At 52.0% G+C, this 18,518-nt stretch overlaps 1 protein-coding gene across 4 annotated transcripts in view; it reads left to right on the top strand.

The window, feature by feature from the left end:
* The first annotated feature begins 6 nt into the window (after positions 1–6).
* The window catches only part of Unc5b (unc-5 netrin receptor B), a 77,077-nt gene continuing 58,565 nt past the window's right edge, over positions 7–18,518 (top strand). For 2 of the 4 annotated variants that reach the window (XM_010606238.1, XM_010606231.1), the window contains exon 1: positions 7–105. In XM_010606238.1, the coding sequence (XP_010604540.1) occupies positions 27–105 (79 nt within the window). In that variant the 5' untranslated portion in view covers positions 7–26. Of the gene's footprint in view, positions 106–16,433; positions 16,586–17,127; positions 17,288–18,518 lie in introns of those variants that run through there. The other 2 variants (XM_010606223.3, XM_010606219.1) reach the window with 2 other exon arrangements.

Raw genomic sequence — 18,518 nt, 5'->3', positions numbered from 1 at the left:
AGGCGCCCGAGCCGGGCCGCGGGAGCATGTGGGCCCGGAGCGGAGCGCGGGGCGCTCTGCTGCTGGCGTTGCTACTCTGCTGGGACCCGAGGCTGAGCCAAGCAGGTAAGGAGCACTCGGGCACGGGGGGCCGGGGACAAGAGGACCCTGTGCCTCGCTGCTGCGCTCAACCCCGAAGTTGAGACTGACTCGGTGCGCGCCGGGAAAACGGCAGGACACCCAAGTTAGAAGGCAGATTTTTCTTCCCACCAAGGTGGGCGACGGCGGCGCCGCACAGCTGGGGACCCTGGCCCGGGGAGGGGGCGCGGTTGGAGCAAGCCCGAAGCCTCCCGCTCCCGCTAGCGCTGGATCGCCTCTACTCTCCTCTGGGAGCCAGAGTCGAGGTCTGAGCCTCCTCGAGGAGCCACCTCCAGCGGACCCGTGATTCCCGGCGAGCGTGGCTCCAGCTGCGCGGAAAAGAACTGTCGCTCCCGGAGCAGGGTGTGCGCTCGCTTCTGTTCGCCTGCAACTTCCTAGTTCGGGTCCCCGCTAGCCCAGGTTCCTGCGCGCCGCCCCTACTGCACTTTGCAGACCGGAGGGAGGAAGCGAGAGAACTGCGGAGCCCTAGAGGTGCCGGTCCCGCGCCTGCAGCCAGAGGCCGGGTTGCAGGGCTTCGGCTGTCGATGGGGGAGGGGCCGAATCTCGTGCACGCAGCTTTTCTGAGATCTTGGTGTCCGCAGGTTGCAGGGTGTTTTTTTGTTTTGTTTTGCTTTTTTCCTAGGTGTTGATGTGTATGTTGGAAGAGGGAAGGGATGCGCAGTGCTCCTACCTGTTTCCTTTTAAACCCTCTCTGTCCGGGGATGGACCAGGTGCGCTGGCTTCCGTACATCACCTTCTGTGGGCCCAGAAAAAGGCCTTGAGGGGGTTGGTGGGCCCCTTATATAAAGTCGCTACTCCTCCTTTCTCTCCCTGGTTGTGGATGTTGTTTCCCTCGCCCTGTAGCTGGACTAGGCGTCGTTAAGTGAGCTGCGCCTCCCTGCGAAGGTGGTAGACGAACTGGAGCCAACCTTGCTGGTACCCAACCCAAGCAGGTGGCTTGGCCGCTGCCGCGAGGCTGCCTTGTGGGGTGGGAGCAGAAGGGAACGTCCTGCGGGAAGACCTCTTAAAATCCGGCAGGAAAACTAGAGCATAAAGTGGACCCGAGATGACGCAGCTGCCCCCGCTCCCACCTTCCGTTTCGATGTTGACATCCGCTCTTCTTCCCACAATAACCAAACATCCCTCTCTCTGGAATTAATGATTCCCACGGCCAGGAGTGAGGGCTTGGTTTTAGCACATCCCCCACTTTTTATTTTTCCAAGTCCTGTGCTGTAAAGTTACGACACTCAATCATTTGATCCAAGATAATTATGATTTGGGCAGACTGGTATTTAAAGCAGTGTTTTGAAGTTGGAAGGTAATGAGGGGAAAGGGGGGAGGTAAGCTGCTGAATGACCAGCCTTGTTTTAAAGGGTGCAGTTAGATGTGGGAGGTGCTGGGTTGGGGTGTTGGTTTCTGCTTTGAGGGTGTTGGGAAAGGTGATGGAAGGGTACGGAGAAGTCTGTAAATGGCACATGGGCAGGGTTGTGTCTTGGGAAGCGGGTTTTTGTACCAGCAGGGGACTAGGATCAGGAATAAATACCAAGGTTAGTGAGGGTAGGGGACTCAGCTAGGAGAAAGGCGGGATCACTGGGCCTGCAGTTCTCTGGGTGGGTGGGCTGGGCCAGAAAGGCTGAGGGTGGCCTGCTTTGGCTGCTTAACAAAGCATCCAACCCCCACCTTCCCCAGAAGAAACCCTAGGCCCAGGGCTTTGATGGATTTGGGCACGAACGGTGCCCAGCCAGAAATGGCCTCTAATACTGGGCTTTGATTTCTCACTAGCAAGCAGGAGCGGTGTTGGAATTGTGCTCATTACTTAGCACGGCAGGGGCTGCCTGCCCACCAGCCTGGAGAGGAGCCAACTGTTGGGGTCCGCCTGAGCCTTCCCTCTGCCCAAATGTGCTGCCCTTAGAAATCTGCCCTGGGGAGGAGAACATGCCCCTTCCTCCCACACAACCTTTCTTCTCCAATGCCATGGGCACAGAGTATCTTTCTTTCAGAATGTTTTTTGGGTTTTTCCAATGGATCAGTCATGAGTCCCATTTGACTTAAGAGGAAAACCAACACCAAAGTATTGGCTTTGCCCAAATCGTGCCTTCATCTATCATCAATTCAGACTGATGTGCAGGGCTCCTGTCCAGTAGCCATGTGTTTCAAGCCACCCTGGACCCTTCCTTCAATCCCTGCCTGAGTTTCCTGTCAAGCTGAAGTGGGGAGGTTGTCCCTACTGAGAGCTTTCCCAGGGTGTCCAGACTCCTGTGAAGTGTAGACACCTCTCTCCTCTTCCCCCCATCCCATCCCCAGAGTATGGCAGTGAGCTTCCTTTACAGCACCGAGAATTTTTTTTAAGCCACAAAGTTTGATGGTGAAGAAATCAGAACCAGAACCACAAAACCCCAGACCCTTTAGAAGATGTCAGCAAGTGCCTGGCCAGGAGAGGCCACTTCAAAGGCTCTGGCTGGCCCTGGAAATCACCCCCCACCTTCCCCACTCAGCCCTTCCTGGAGCTTTTAATGAGCCCTTCCTTGGTCTCTGGCTGGGATGGTGGAGAAAGAACTGAGGTGTCATGGTAATATTTCTTTTTCTTTTTGAGGTGCAATTAAAATCAGCATTTTCCTAGTATCTCTTAGTGTGTGTATGCATGTGTGTCTTTGTGATGTGGTGACTTGTCCTCATCTCCCTCTACACTATAGCAAGTACCCATCTCACTTAAACAAATGGAAAATCAAGTATCTTAATGGGTTTCCTCATTAACATGAAGCTACCACTGCAGGGGAGGAATTTCTCTGTAATCTCTCTCCTCTAGATCTGTGTCCTCCCTGCTCCCAAACAGGGAATTCTGTGGGAAAAAACAATTCCCCCATTTCCAATCTATTTATTTAACTGCTGAGACTTTGGGATAGGCTTTCCCACTTTCCCAAGGTCACTGGGACTCAGGTAAGAGTGGAGACTTGAACTCTGTCCTCATAAGCCCTGGTCTGGTGTTTTTTGGGGGATGGGGTGGGGCATCTTCAAATGGAGGCAGCACCTCAGGCAGGCAGCTAAAGACTGGTTGATGGTTACTTTGGTAGTCAGGATAGAATGGGACTTGTAGCAAGATGGGGAAAGTGGGTCAAAATGCAAACCAGGAGAGATGGTGCCAGAAACCTGGCTTGTTCCCAAGGATGGTTCCAACCTGACCCCGTCCTCCAATTGTGATCTTAGCAACTTCCCTGACCTGGAAAAGGGGAAGACAGGTTGCAAACCAAGCTCCCTTGGACTGCAGGTGCTAAATGTCAGCATTTTAGAGCTATGCACCCGTTTGTATAGCTGGGGACAGAATATATTTTTGCTGTGTGGGATCCTGTGCCTTCTGACTGGGCAGTGACTCCATTCTCGGCTGTTGCTTGAGATAAGTTTGGCCTCCCACCTCCCCTTCCTTGAGCCAGAGACTGCTTCTATGGGTCGTAGGCTGCCCAGGCCTTAGGAGATGGGCATGAGGCAAACTGGATCCCTTCTATCCCAGGTTCTTGGAAAACAAAGTTAGTGATTCTGAAAGAACAGTAGTGGAGGCTTTCTGGGCCTGCTGGCTACGATATAGTCTTTGAACCTCAGAGCTGGGTTGGGTGGAAAGATGTCTTGTCTTGTAGCCCACTGAGATCTGCAGGAAAGGACAAAGGGTCTGGGTCCTAGGCTGGATTGGTGGCCCCGGAAGATGGCCCGTCAGGTGGGGTGGGGCGGTTGCCACTTAGGCCTGATCTGGCACTTTGGTTGGCCTCCTTCTCTTCCTCCTCCTCACCAGTTTCCTAAACAGCTTCCACAAATGGAGTCATTAAAGCTGTGAAGGCAAAATGAAACCAAACAAGTGTGTTCTGTGCTTTTCTATTTAAAAAATAAATTAAAAATACCATAATTAGAATAATTCAGGGAGAGGGCCATCTCTAGTGGGTCGGGGAAGGAGGAATGGTGCTCCCCCCACACACACCTGGCCAGAGGTATTTTGGCCAGCCCACACTCTCTGGGGCTTTTGGGGAAAAGACTGGTAACCTGAACTGACTGTGGCCCTTCGCTGAGTTGGTGGGTGACACGCTAGATCGCAACTCTGGCCCAGAGCAGCCCCAGCCAACTCTCCTCAGCATGGGCAGACAAGCCCAGGCAGCTCACAAAGTCACCGGTCCCCATGGTGCCCCTTTCTCTCCGCTCAGGCTCCTGGTGTTTGGCGATGCTAATGGCAGCAAAACAGCAACAACAAAAACGCTCGTTAAAGTACAGGCATAAATCAGCAGCCCCCTGTGGCCCCCTTTTTTTCCTCTTCCCCTAAAATCGCTGGGTTGCTAGAAGCTGGATGTACCATTCCCAACAAAGCTGCCCGACGAGCGTCTCCGCAGCTTGCGGGCTGGATTTCGCTCTGCCTCACTCGAGCTAGCTGTGCCTGAGTCACCTGGAGTCGGCAGTCTGCGTGCAAGGTGGTCCGGCTCCCCGCCCCCCTCGTCCCCCTCTTCCCTCTCTTCCCTCTCTTCTTCCTCGCCACCTTCCTCCCCAGCCAATCTAAATCGGTCTGCAGGAGCCCCAGGAGCTCTAACGCTACGCCTCCCGCTTGTTTGCGAGCTCGAAGTACAGCTCGCCTCGCCGACCCCCCCTGCTTCTCACCTCCTAGAGCAGGCGGCCCCGTGCGGCGGCGGGCGGGAGACTCGCAACTTCCGTGTCCCCAGTGCGGAGCGCTCACTTCTGGGGAAAGCAGTCTTGTGAGTGTGAGAGCACTAAGGAGTATGTGTAGGGGGATGTGTTTTAGGAGGTGGGAGAGAAGGCATGGGGGTATTTTAAGTGTGCAGGGGGTGTGCAGAAGGATGGTTTGTGTTGAGGTTTGTGGCTGTTGTACGAGGATGAATATGTGTATGGTATGTGTGGGTGTGTGCAGGATCATATGGTCCAGGTGGTGGTGTTTGTGTATAAACAGGGGTATGTATGAGGGACAGTGTCTCACTCCCAGGCCTGGGAAATGCCTGCTTTGAAATCTGCTGGAGAGTCTTCTTCACTGGGACCTTGGCCTTTTGCCTTTGCACTAAGGAGAGCTGGATTAGACCTGCATGTGCCTGCCTGGGCTGCCTGTGAGCCAGGTGTGGCCAGAAACCAGTTCTGCTGTTGGGAGGACAGAAGCACTTTCCCCTACTGAGGGCCTTGGGACAGGTCAGCCTGAAGTGGGTCCCAGGACAAGGCTGATGGCCCTAGATGGACCTGAAGCCACCTCAGGTACTTGTGCTGCTGCTCCCAGGTTAGGGGGTCCCATCCTGGGCCCCCACAGTCTGCTTTCATCTTACCCAGGGCTATGGGGAGGGCTGCAATTTGGAGGTCTGCTCTGTGACCTGGGTCCTCGTGCTCCTGATCATCTCCCTCAGGAAGGGAGCAGGGATGGGTGAGATGTTCTCTGGAATTTGCTGCAGAGCCTGAGCGAGGGGCTACCTGATGAAAGTCAGCATCCCAGGCAGGTGGGGCAGTAGAAGCAGGCAGGGCAGGAGCCTGGGGCTCTGGGTGGAAGCAATTGAAAGGAGACACACAGGCACATGCTCACAGGCTGGACTCTGCTTCTGGCATCGCAGAAGGGTTTCCTGGCCTTCCTAGCTCTGCCCACACCAAGGACCAGTTCCAAAGTAAAATGTGTTGGCAGGGAGATCGGTAAGAACTCACAGCCCCACTGATGCATGTGCTGTTCTACAGCCTATAGAGTCTTTTTGTGGGGGGGATCCACGAGGGTCCCTTGGTGAAGTGGATGCCTACCTGGGAAGCTGGAGAGGTAGGACTGCTCTGGGCCCAGCCCTTAGGTCCATCACTATGGGGTGCTCTGATGGGCACTCCAAAAATGTTAAATGATATCCCAAGAGTCTCAGCAACTCTCAGGCAGCAATGGTGTGGGGATGAGCAGAGCATAGTTGAGAGGGAAGCTCTTGAGCCTTGGGCTTTGTGGTGGCTCTGGCGAGAGCCAGGCATGGGCACTCTCCTTTCTGTCTTTCCAGAATGTTGCCGGGAGAGGAGGGGGTGTGGGCTGGCTGGGACATATGGGCAGGGTGTCTCCCCCAACTCTTATCACTCTCAAGGAGCATGGCTCCTCCAGCATCCCAGCTGGCTGCCGACTCTGGCCCCATTTCTACTCCCAGCATACTGGATCCACTGAATGGGTGGGTGGCCCTGGGGCCCAGCCTTCTAGCTCCCTGGGACTGCAGAACTAGGACCCTGGCAGGGACTGGGGATGAAGGAGCCCAGCAAACACCTGTGAAACATTGGGAGGGGACCACATGGGGAGGTACTTCTTACCTCTGCCTCGCTCCCGCTCCCCAAGAACAGATGGGAAAGAAGGTGAGGAAGGACTCCCTGCCAGTCACTCCCCCTGGGCAGGGTGGCCATCACCCTCAAGCGCCAGGTCCTAGACACACCGCTCTTCACAGAGCCCCTCACAGGAGGGGGCAGGGCCAGGCCAGCTGGAATTGTGAGGAGGTTAACGTAGACTCCCAAGGTTGCCACGTACTAATTTGGACCCTTGGGTGACTCACCTAAGTGTGCTATGCCTCAGTTTACTCATCTCCAGACAGAATAGTCATGACATCCTCATAGGGTCCTTTGTGGCTCAGATGAGCTGATGTACAGTAAAGCCCTTAGCACAGCACACGGTGGCCATTGGGACTGCTGGTGTATAGTTGGCTCAGGAGAGCCTTGCCAGGCAGAGTCAGAGTTACCTTCCTCCAAGGGCCTGCAGAGGAAGGAGGAACAAGCAGTGAGACTAAGGGCCTAGAGACCGGCAGCTCCTGAACTAAGAGTTAAGACAAGTTCTTGCCCTTCCTCTGCTGTGTGAACTTAGACCAGTGCCTTTCCCTCTCTGAATCAGGGTTGGTTGGTCTCTCTCCCTATCTGGAGATTTGGAATCTAGGAGAGGTGGAAGGCTGATCCTTAATGGCTATAGGGTTTTCTGTCTTCTATTCAAAGAGGCCCCAGCAACTAGCAAGAAATAGGTAGCTGAGGCCCAGAAGCACTTGTGTTTACAGAGGCCCCTCCAAAAAGTCAATATATTGACTGGAATGCCCTTGTGCGCATTATGCAGCCCTGACTCTGTGCGTGTGCGTGTGTGTGTGCGTGTGCGTGTGTGTGTGTGTGTGTGTGTGTGTGTCTCAAGCCGTAAATCACCCTTGTGGACCTCAGTCCCCTTTTCCTGTTCCATAAGCTCCTCTTGCTTCAAAGTCTGAGCCCCAGGAAGCAGAAAAGGACCCCACCCAGTGGCAAGGCAGCCTGGGCACTCAGCCCTCACCTCTGTACCCCACCACAGCTTACGGGCCTTGGGAAAGGATATCTTGGGGACAGACTGCCTGGATCACTCTGATTTCTTGGGGTGGAGCCGAGGAACACCAGCCCAGCCCTGCACATTTATTCACTGAGCGTGTGCCAGCTCGGGAGTCAGAGATGGGCAGAATTTTGATCTTAACCTTGGAGGAGTTGATGGGCTTTGTATCATTTTTAAAAGTATGAGCCACGTGCCAGCGCTGTGATGCTGGGGTGCGAGGCCAGGGTGTGGTGGTGCAACAGAGAGGAACCTGTTCAAAAACAACCTAAGATGTGTGTCCTGGGAGGAGTCCAAGTCATGTTTAGAGTACACACTGTGTAGACAGGCTGTTTGGGTTCAAATCCAAGTACCTGCCATCTGGCTCTGTGTTCTGGAGCAAGTTGCTTACCGTCTCTCATCTTTCATTTCTTCATGTGTGGAATTGTGAAGTAGTTAATATCACGAATCTTACCAGCTTGTTGTAGGGATGAATATGATAATGCATAAAAGTGCTTTGCACATTCCAGAGTACTTGATAACATTCACCACTGTCATCGATGCCCAGTATTGGTGGTACAACAGGAAATGCCTATGGTGTTGCTTTTGCAGGCCTGGGTGATCAAGGAAGAATTCCTAGAGGAGGGAAGGATGGAGCTTGAGTGGCCCTTGAAAGATAAGCAGAGTTGGGACAGGAGTGGACAGGCCCTCCTTGGAAACAAGACTTCTGGGGCCAGGCAGGGGTCTCTCCTCAGTACCCGAAAGAGCCCAAAGCTTTAGAATGAATAGGACTTGAATCTTCCCAGGCCTGAGTCAGGTGGCCCAGCTTCTCTGCATCCCAGCTTCCCTCCCTGGAGAAGGGGCGATGTGACCTGCGCCAACATAGGTGTGGGGACTCCACCAATTTCCATTGCCTTCCTCCTCTTCCTGCTACCACCCACCCGCCTGGCTGACCCCTGGTGGGGGCTGGGCCTTTAGTGTCTGAACAGGAGAACAAGGGGACAGAGTTCCTGGTGGCAACGTCCAGGTTGGTCAGAGAGCCAGGGAAAGAGCCAGGAAGAAAAAAGAGGCTGCTGTGCTCTCGGTGCCCACGCCAGCCCAGCTCCCTAGTGGGTGGAGCTTCTGCTGCTGCCGTCCCTGAGAGCCTGAAGCCCCTAGAGGCCCCACGTGGCGTCTGTAGGCATTACTGGCTCAGGAGACAGCGCTGAAGGAAGGCGGCCCTGTAATGCGATCAGAGGCGCCCAGCCAGCCAGCCTGGGGCCTGGGCACCCATAGAGATGCGGAGCTTACAAGAAGTGGAGTCAAATTCCAGGAAAGTCGTTCCAGGCCCTGCCCCCACCCTGCCTTTGGTCATTCTGGGTCACAGTAGGGCAGATGAGGTTGGAGACCAAGGGAGCAGAGCCCTCATGGGGAGCACCCTAGCATTGCTCCCCTTGTCCTTGTCACATGCCGGAGTCCCACTCCCACCCCCCAGACAGGGTCAGCAGTGGGAAGAGATGGAGAGGAGCAGGGACACTAAGTAACTAGGGCGGCTGGGTCTGATGTACTACTCACTTGTGTGTCCTTGTCACCAACACAGTGCTCAGCGCATGCAGGATATGTGAATGGAGAACCCAGGCTCAGGCCTCGCTTACCCACGAGCGAGCTGTGATTTGTCCCTGTTGTGTGTGGACTCGCTGCTGGGGATGAGTAACTGAATGATAGAGAGAGTCCTGCTCCTTTGCTGTGTCCCCTCCTGCTTTCCTGGTCCTCTCACTGGCTGCCCTTGCTCCTGCTGCCTTTCTCTCAGCACTTATTATTGCCAAGCACAGCGGAAGTCAGAGCTAAGTCTTCAGTGGTCAGAGCCCCTTCCCGAAGTCAGTGGAGCCACAGGAATTAATCCAGTTTTGCACTCCAGTGCCCCCGGTGTGAGGAAAGCAGAGTGTGACATGTGCTGGTTCGCTTTGCACTTACCTGCATGGTGGCCTGCACAAGGCACATGGTCCAGGCCCCTTTAATTGTTTGTTTCCTGCTCACATGCCTAAGCCCACTGATCACTCCTAGTGGCCCCAGAGAATGCCCCTTGCATGGACATGGGCATGTAGCCTGCCAGCAGCTGTGGGCCAAGAAGGTACATCTGCAGGCCCGTGTCCAGGGGCTGACTCCAGGCCCCCACCCACCGTAGCAGTGGCCACCAGCTTCTTGGTCGGGCTTGGTGCAGGAGAGTGGATCTGGCCTCAGTGCCTGGCTGCACAAGTGCTCCCTGGCACCACATCCAGCACTAACATTCACGAAGCATCCCTGGGAGATTAAACACCCCCAGGCCCTTGGCTGAGGCAGTGCTAAGTCTGGTCCAACTTCCGCCTTCACAGCTGGGCACCCACTGGCCCCTCCAGGAGTCCCTGCCACAGGCTGATCTGGAATTCCTGCCTGGCAGCCCAGGACAGCCAGAGCTGGGTACGGTGACCCCTATACAAATATGATCTGGTCCCACATTTTCCAGCTGGTCCATCCCTCTTCTGTATGGACAGAGTCTCTCTAGTCACAGCTATGTAACTCATAATTGGACCAGTCCTTTGCTCTCTCTTGTGCTTTTGTTCAAATAAACAAGATACACCCTGGAATCAGAAAGCCTGAGTTCAGGCTCTGGCTCCATTGCTAACTACAAATCCCTGAGTCTGCATCTTACTGCAGGGAGGTCCCTGAGTGGCTTCTGGGGAGATTAAATGAGCTGGGCGAAGTCAGTAAAAGTCAGTTGCCTACCCTGGAAGGGAATCTGCCCACAAATCGTGGGTCACCTTCCCTCCCTTTCCCCCTTTTTTCCTCGCTTCCTTGCACTTGTCATGGGAAGTACTGGACATAAGACAGGACAGGGCATCGGAGGGGGTCCTGAGATGCTTCCCAGCTACCCAAATCCACGTGAGACCTGGCGGTGACTTAGGACAGCCCATGAAGTGACTTGATGATTATCTGGAGGTTTTCAGTGAGGACTCATAGACTGGAAGCTTCGTCTCTAAGGCCAAGCTTGCCCCTGTGTAATAGGAAAATCACTCACTTGCCTCAGTTTACAGAAAAGGAGCAAACAAAGCAGAATGCCAGTCAGGGCCAAGTGAGAAAACAACAAAGAGCTGCTTTGGCACCTTTGTCCCCCAGGCTGCGATCTGTGACCTCAGGGACTGTGTGGTGCCTCCTAAGTATGGTGACCGAGGAACAGCAAGGAGGGACCCATGTTCCCTTTCCAGGCTGGAATCAGCCCACTGCCCACTGGTGGGTAAGGCCTGGCCTCTCCCTGTGCCTGGTCAGCCATGGCTGTAGAGCCAAATGACAAAAAGTTTGGGTCACTTCCCATCCCTCTCCGTGTCCTGTCGCATGCCCAGTACTCCAGAGCAGAGACACCCGGGTGCCACGTCAGGGACAGTTAATGTCAGTGCCTGCTCCAACGCAGGCTGGGCCAGCTTGCCATCTGCCACGCCCGCTGGAGATTCTGTAAGCCTGGCCAGTAGAACATTCTTAGAAATTGGGGCAGGTGGGAGAGGCAGGTTCAGCGTTCTCTCTGCTCCCATCTCCTCCCAGCCCACCTCACCCTGGCACAGACTTCATTCTCCACATTGCGTGTGATGTCCAGGGCGCGAGAGGGAAAGGCTGAGGTGAGGAAGGGACAGGGTGGCCTCAGTGACTGCTTCCTTCCTTGCCACCAGACTCCAAGATGTCCCACCGATGATGACTGCTGGAGGCCCCTTGCAGCTTCACACCATTTCTCTGCTGATGCTGGGCTGGGTTAAGGAGGACCATGTACCCTTCTGGGAAGCAAAGGAAGGACCCCTTTCCTACCCCTCTACTTCCCACCTGTCTTCCCCTTCCCACTTCTGAGCAACACCGCCCACTCATCATTAGTCTTTGGAATCCTTGACACCCAGGATCTAATCCTATCTCCGGTGTGCTGGTGACTAGGTGATGTCACCATTGTGGTCTCAGTTTCTTCATCTGAGAAATGGGAATAATGAAGCCTGTTCATATAGCCATCTAAGGACTGAATCATATTCATGTGGAAGATAGATAAAAAGTTCTGTAATGGTGACTGTGTTCATTGGTATCCATTTTTATTCCCTCTTTCATTTTACAGTAACGCATTCTCATTAAATCTGATTTATTCCAGGCATGCAACTTTGGTTCAAAATTAACCCATTAAGGATCTAGGCCAGGTGGTGCAGACCTGTAATTCTAGCATTCTGGGAGGGAGGCAAAAGGATTGCAGGTTCAAGCCCAGCATGCATGATTCAGTGAGTCCTGTCTCAAAAGAAAGCAGGGAAGGCTGGGCATGCAAGGGCCCTGGGTTCAGTCCCATGTACCCCTTCATGATTAGCCCGTTAACATTGATAGCATAGGCCAAATTAATGTCAAACATCATTATTAATGATGGAAAACGAAGTGATGATTATTTCCATGGAGGCTGAAAACACTTTGGACGAAATCCTACACCTATTCATGGGATAAGCACTCAAGAAAATAGTAGGAATTAAGGGATACATCTTAGCATGATGAGATAGATAGATAGATACATAGACAGATGGATAGATCCTTAGTCCTCTAGTTAGAGTCTTGTTTAGAGAACACAAGTGTCATTTCTATTGAGATCAGTGATAGACAGACCCCCATCAACTCTGCTAGAGGCATTAACCAATGCAGCTATGCAGGAGAAATCAATTAGAAGCATAAGAAGAGGTTAAAAAACAAGTAAAACTGTCCCTACCAAGGAGGAAAATACATGATGACGCCTCTGTAATTTAAACTGTGTGGCATACTTCCTGAACTGGCAAATAGATAACAGAAAGTCCAGAATTAGACCCAAATGTGTATGGACATGTAGTACATGAAGGAAGTTTCTCAGGTCATTGAGGTAAAGGCAGACTTTAATAAATGGTGCTGGGACAACTGAATGGCCATTCAGAAAAAGTTAAACTTCAGTGTGTGTCTCACATTGAACGGAGAAGTAAACTGCATGTGGATTAAGGCCAAACTGCAAATGAAGATCCAACTACTGAAAGAAAACACAGGGGGCCGGGGATTTAGCTCAGTGGTGCCGCTGCCTGCCTCACAAGCACAAGGACCTGAGTTTGATCCCTGGTACCAAAGGGACAATTGCTTCCATGTTTTCTTTGACATAGTTTGTTTAAAGATAAATATCCAATGTAGCTAACAGTAATGCATACAAATCCTTCATATTTAAAATCTTGGATTTAGCTCAGTGGTGCCACTGCCTGCCTCATAAGTCTGCCTCTTAAGAACAAGGACCTGAGTTTGATCCCTTACAAAAAAAAAAAAAAAAAAAAAACCCAAAAATGAAAAATAGGTTATTTCTTCCTGAATCTCAGGGTCAGGAAAGTCTTTTTAACAATGACTCAGGATCCAAAGGCAATAAAATAAAAGATTGATCATTTTTAGTACATACAATTTTTAGACATTTTTTGAAAAATGAATCACAAAATACCTTACAGACAACAGACTGGGCGGGATATATGGCTCAATAGTGACATGCACAAGGTCCTAGCTTCAATCTCCAGCACCCAAAACAGTCAATAAACTATGTACTTGGCAAACTGAGAGAAAATATCTTATAACATAAAAGCAATACACAAAGGGCAGAAAGTTGTATAAAGTCCTGGTGTAGAAAGGACTCTCAAATATCAAGAGATCAAAACCTGATAGAGGCCAGGGATATAGCTCAGTGGCACCATGCCTGCCTGACAAGCTCAAGGTCCTGAGTTCGATCCCCAGTACCTCCAAAAAATAAACCTGATAGAAAGGTAGGAATACAGATGCTAACAACTCACAAAATAAGATACAATGGTGACTCTCAAACTCATTGATAGTAAAGTATTTAAAACAAAACTGTGAGCCCAGCATGATGGTGCATACCTGTAATCCCTGTGGCTCAGGAGGCTGAGGCAGGAAGATTGCAAGTTCAAGCCTAACCTGGGTTACATAGTGAGATTCTGTCTCAGAATTTAAAAATAATAAAAGAGCTAGGGATATAGCTCAGTGCAAAGCCCTGGCTTCAGCTCCCAATACCACAAATAAATAATTAAAACATGTGATACTATTTCTCACTTGTCAGACTGGAAGATGTTAAACACCAGGAGGAGGATAGGACATTCAGACACTTCTGGTGGAAAATTGGTCTAGCTTTTGGACTGGACATGTGGTGATACCTAGCAAAAAAACTACATAGAGTGGTGCCTTGCTTGGTTCACGAATTTAATTTGTTCCACAATTTTGGAAAAGATGGCCATATTTATGTTTGTTCAAGAAAGATGATCACAGTTGTGTTTGTCACCTGTTGTAAAGTGTGCAAACAAACAAATTTTCACAAACCAAAATTTCACAGAACCCAATCATTCACAAATGAATGCATTCGTGAACCGAGATTCTACTGTGCACACTTACCTTTCAATTCTGCAGTCCCACTTTTAGCAATCTTCTCTGAAAGTATACTTTTCTTTTATACAAAAATATAAGTATACAGGGTTACTCATTGCAGCACTGAAAATAACCTGACTGACTCAAGGAAATAGGTGAATAAATGATGGTAACACCCTCCAATAGGGGTACTACACAGCTGTGAAAAGGAATGCTAAAGCTCTCAGTGAACTGATAAAGAGACTTCTAGGACTTACAGATGAAAGAAACAAGGCACACATGCTGCCTTTTGTAGGAAAGACACGAAAGATACCCCTTGTTGTCTATTAAAGTGTATATGTGTGTGTGTGTGTGTGTGTGTGTACACACACGTGCACATTCATGTGTGCACCAGAGATGCAACCCAGGGCCTTGCACCTGCTAGGAAAGTGCTCTGCCACTGAGCTCCAGTCCTGGTCCTGGCCTCTTGAATACACCCTGCTTCCTCTCAGAGGCTCCTCTCCACTCTGCTCATGGATCTAAGCAGGGCCAGGTACCCTGTGCTGCCCCAGTCGGAATGGTGGCTTCTGCCGCTGTTGGCCCTGAGCTCATCCCTTCAGCCTTCTGGACTTGACATCCTCTTCTTTGAGACTGGGATTATGAATCCCACATCACTTGTTTCACAGATGGGAGGCGGGGAGGACGTGTGACAATTAGTTCATGTACGCATAAAGGGCTTTGCTTGCTGTGCGATAAAATTTTATTTGCCATTTACATATAAGATCTGCAAGTTGCTCTTTGGGCCTTCCATGAGTCCTGCTTTTCTAGTCCCTTGTCACACACACACACACACACACACACACACGTGCGCGCGCGCACCCCTCCATTCACTGCAGAGCTGTGTCAGATGCTGAGAGGACTGCTTCGCTTACTGTCACCTTGGCAGTAAGAGTCCATCCAGCTGCCCCCCCCATATACCACGGGTACCGCAGGCCCTCTGAGACATGGGCCTTCATCCCACTGAGTGCATAGGGAACACTGCCAGCCTTGCTCTGCGCCCATGTTGGTCATTTTGCATGTGCTGTCTGCTTTGGTCCTTGTGACCCTGGGAAGAAGGAAGATCTTGGCACAAGAGTGCAAAGTGTGGGGCTTGGATGAGCGAAGTGACCTGCCCAGATCTCCCAACCTTTAGTGCCAGAGCCCAGTCTGTGTGGTCAGTGCTCCTTCCATGAGCCCACCCCGTACCCACTCTCCAGGGCAGGGGCCAGTCTTCACCCCCTGTGCCTCCCTCACATTCCATAAGGTGCTGGATGCTGGAAAGGGCAGCAGAACGGAAGTTCCCACTTGGGGGTCTTCACCTCACTCCCATGGACTTCTTTTCCAAGGCTTCTAGGGAATTCTAGAGCTCATGGGGCAGGAGGCGCCATCCTCAGCACTTTTCAGGCACTGCAGCCTGATAGACTCCCAGTGATGGTCAATCTTTATCATTAACTAGATTGGCTTGAGAGATGCCTTGGAGATTAAGCCGCAGAGTGAGTGGGTCCTGGGGGCTTGACCTTGGGGACTATATCTGGCTTCTGCCTCCTTTCTCTTGGGCTCTTCTGCTGCCCTCTACTTCCTGGATCTCATGAGCCAGACAACTTTGCTCTGCCTTGCCCTTCCGCCATGCTGTTTCTGTCTTGGAGCAGCCAATCACAAACTAAAACTATAAGCCAAAATAAAGCTCTCCTCCTTTAAACCTCACATGTCAGGTATTTAGTCCCAGCAACAACCGAAAGGTGACTGATAAACCCTTTAGTGGGGCAAATGAGGGTACAGTGTTCCTTTGGTTTGGGTGACAGCTGGCATGAGAATCAGCCTCAAGGCATCTCTGGCTTTCCTGCCATCTCCTCATGTCAGGGTGATACCTATGCTCATGGCCCCGTGGTGTCTCCAGGGTGAGTGTTTCTTCTGCTCCTCTTTTACAGCTGGAGGAGCTGAGGCAGATGTGGGGAGAGAGGGACCAGCCTGAGTTACCTCCTAGAAGTGGTGACTTTGCTCTCTGATTTTTCACACACACCAACACTTTTCCACTCTTGCTGTGAGTTGGTGACTGAGAAAGATTAAGAAGAGAAGCATTCATCCTGAGAGGGTACCCTGTTTCCTCTCAGCAGGGCACTAGAAGCAGTGACTAGTTCTGACTGTGCAGAGAGAGTAGGGAGGTGTACCTGTCCCTCAGACGAGAGCTCACCTTCATTCTGTGGCTGAGAGGGAAGCTGCTGATCCCAAACATTGAGCAAAGCTGAAACCAAGTGAGCTGCACTGTACCACAAAGGTGGAAATCAGGGCTGAGCCAGGGCAGGCCGGTGGCCAAGTTAGAAATCGATTTCAGTAGTCGCTCTGCTCTGCCTAGTGACCTGGTGACCCGGCTTGCCTCTCCCTGGCAGGCACATTCTAAAGACACCAGGCAACCTTCTCTCTGCCCACTCTGCCCTCTGTGCCTATCAGGTCTCTGGCCCTGGATACCTGGGCCACCGCTCCATTCCGAGTGTCATACTCCCGCTCTGGATGTTCCGGTGGGGGACAGCTGGGGCCAGCCTTCCCTAGGAGGGAAATTCCAGATCCCACCAAATTCCAAATTCCATGGCCTTATCTGGCACCATTCTGTCTGGCCTTTGATGGGCTCCCCAGTGAGAGGAAAGGCTTCCCCTAGCCTGCTCCCTGGGTGTGTCCCAGGCTTGAACCCTAGCTGGAACACATGAGTTATTTACAGGGAGAACAACAGGCAACTGGCATTTGGAGGTGGAAGGACAGTGGACTTCACAGTAGCCAGTAAGCTCCACAGGGAAGTCCTTGTCCTGTTTAACCCTTTCAGAGCTGAGATGCCACATTAAAGCAGATTGCTGCCTCAGTTTCCCCATCTGTTAAATCAGGTGGGTGGACTAGTGTGAGCTCACATTCCTTACAGCCTTCAGCTGTATGTTGTCTAAAGTCCCCTGAGCCCAACAGCCTGTGGAATTTCCTGAGGGACCGAGGGGGCGGCTGTGATAACCACTGGCCTGTCCCAAGCATTTCCAGGCCATCCAGGCGCCCTAAACATAGTGGGGTGTCAGGTCAGCAAGAGTGTGGGTTCTGCGCTCTCAGGGAAGAGCTGTGTTTCCCACCTCAGTGAGTGTGCCCCTTCTTGGAGTGCTGTCCCCTGAACTTGGCATGGCAGGCTCCTCCTTATCCTCCAGGTCTCAGCTCAGACATCCCGTCCTGAAAGAGCACCTCCCTGGCCCTATGCCTCTTTTACTTCTCTACTATTCTCAGGATTATTGTGTGTACCAAACATACATGTTTGCTGGCTTAGAACCTGGGCCCCCATGCCAGGAGGGCAGGACCTCACCATGTATTCCATAGTGTACCTCTGCTGCCCAGAGCTGCATCCAGTGCAGAGTGTGCCCTCGGTGAACGACCAACATTGTACAGAAGAGTCAGGTTTTGGAGATCTGGGCCAGGCTTGGACGCATGAGCTTGGACAAACCACCCCAGGTAATTCTAGGTTTCCGTGTTTCTCAACTTTAACTGAACAATAGATCTAGGTGCACTTGGAGGGTCTGACTCAGTGGGTTGTAAGGCCAGATGTGGGCATTGGGATCTTTCAGTTTTCTATTGCACAGCTAAGGTACAAGACCCCGGAATCAGGTGATGTCTAAGGCCTCTCTGATCCCAGATTCTGCCATTCCTGGACAGCCCGACAGAGTTAAGCCAGTACGTGTTCCACATGGCAAACTGGATTCCATTGGGATGTTCATCTCACCAAAGCCTACTGGGAAAGTGAAACCCTTGTAGATGAGTGGGGAGTCTGTGGCTCCTCTCTGATGACTTCCTGGGCTGGTGGCTCTAGGCACCTCCTTTTCCTGGCAAGACAGCTGAGCTGTGTAGGAACCTGTCTCCTCTTCCCCTGATAGCGCACGGTTTTAAATAAGATCTTCATTTACCAGAAGTTCACACCACAGCTTCTGTGTTATATGAGAAGTAGCAATCTTGTGCTCATGGGGGAATGCTGTTCTGAGTGGGGGGGTGGCTGGAGGGCGGGAGCACAAGGGAGGAAGAACTTGCAGAATCAGAGCTGGTGGCCCTGCCCCAGCCCTGGCAGTGCCAGGCTCCTCTTGGCTCAGCACGTGTATGTTGGGGGAGGAATCACTGCTCTGCGAGCTGACCTCAGGCCACGGGAAGGCTTGGAGCCTGATGGCGTTGTGACATCACCACCAGTTCTGCCAGTTGGCACCCCCAGCGTTATGCTGGGTCATTTACATATCGTCGGCCTGTTAACAGGGGGCTCTTGCTGCTGATGTATTAGTTTCCTTCTGGCTTCCTTGGAAGCTGTGACAAGAAAGGGATTTGGTGATCACAGGCAGACATCCGTCCCCATCCTGCCTCTGTGTTTCCTGGCCCACCCCATACACTCAACTCTGCCTGCACCTGGCTGGGACTGGCAGGCAGGTCAGTGTCACATCTCTAAATGTGGTCTAGGGTATTTTTGCTCCCGTGTATCTCTTCTGATGGCCTGAAAGCTGACAAATCAAGGATCAAGGACCATTTGCCCTGTGACCTTGAGCTAGACTGCTTCTGCCTCGGGCCTCTGTTTCCCAGAAGATAAAACAAGAGTTGGCTTTGGCTTTGTTCGGGAAGGCGGGGCCTCCAGCTTTCCCTTGCAGGTTTTCTAGTGCATCCTGGCTATGAGGAGGTGGGGGAAGGGGGTCCTGCACCAGCCCCATCA

The sequence above is a fragment of the Fukomys damarensis genome, unplaced genomic scaffold (genome assembly GCF_012274545.1).
Source record: "Fukomys damarensis isolate Sample0158 unplaced genomic scaffold, DMR_v1.0_HiC HiC_scaffold_20, whole genome shotgun sequence".
Lineage (NCBI taxonomy): Eukaryota > Metazoa > Chordata > Mammalia > Rodentia > Bathyergidae > Fukomys > Fukomys damarensis.
Note: the sequence above shows the minus strand (reverse complement) of the source record. Positions and strands in the feature narration are given on the sequence as shown.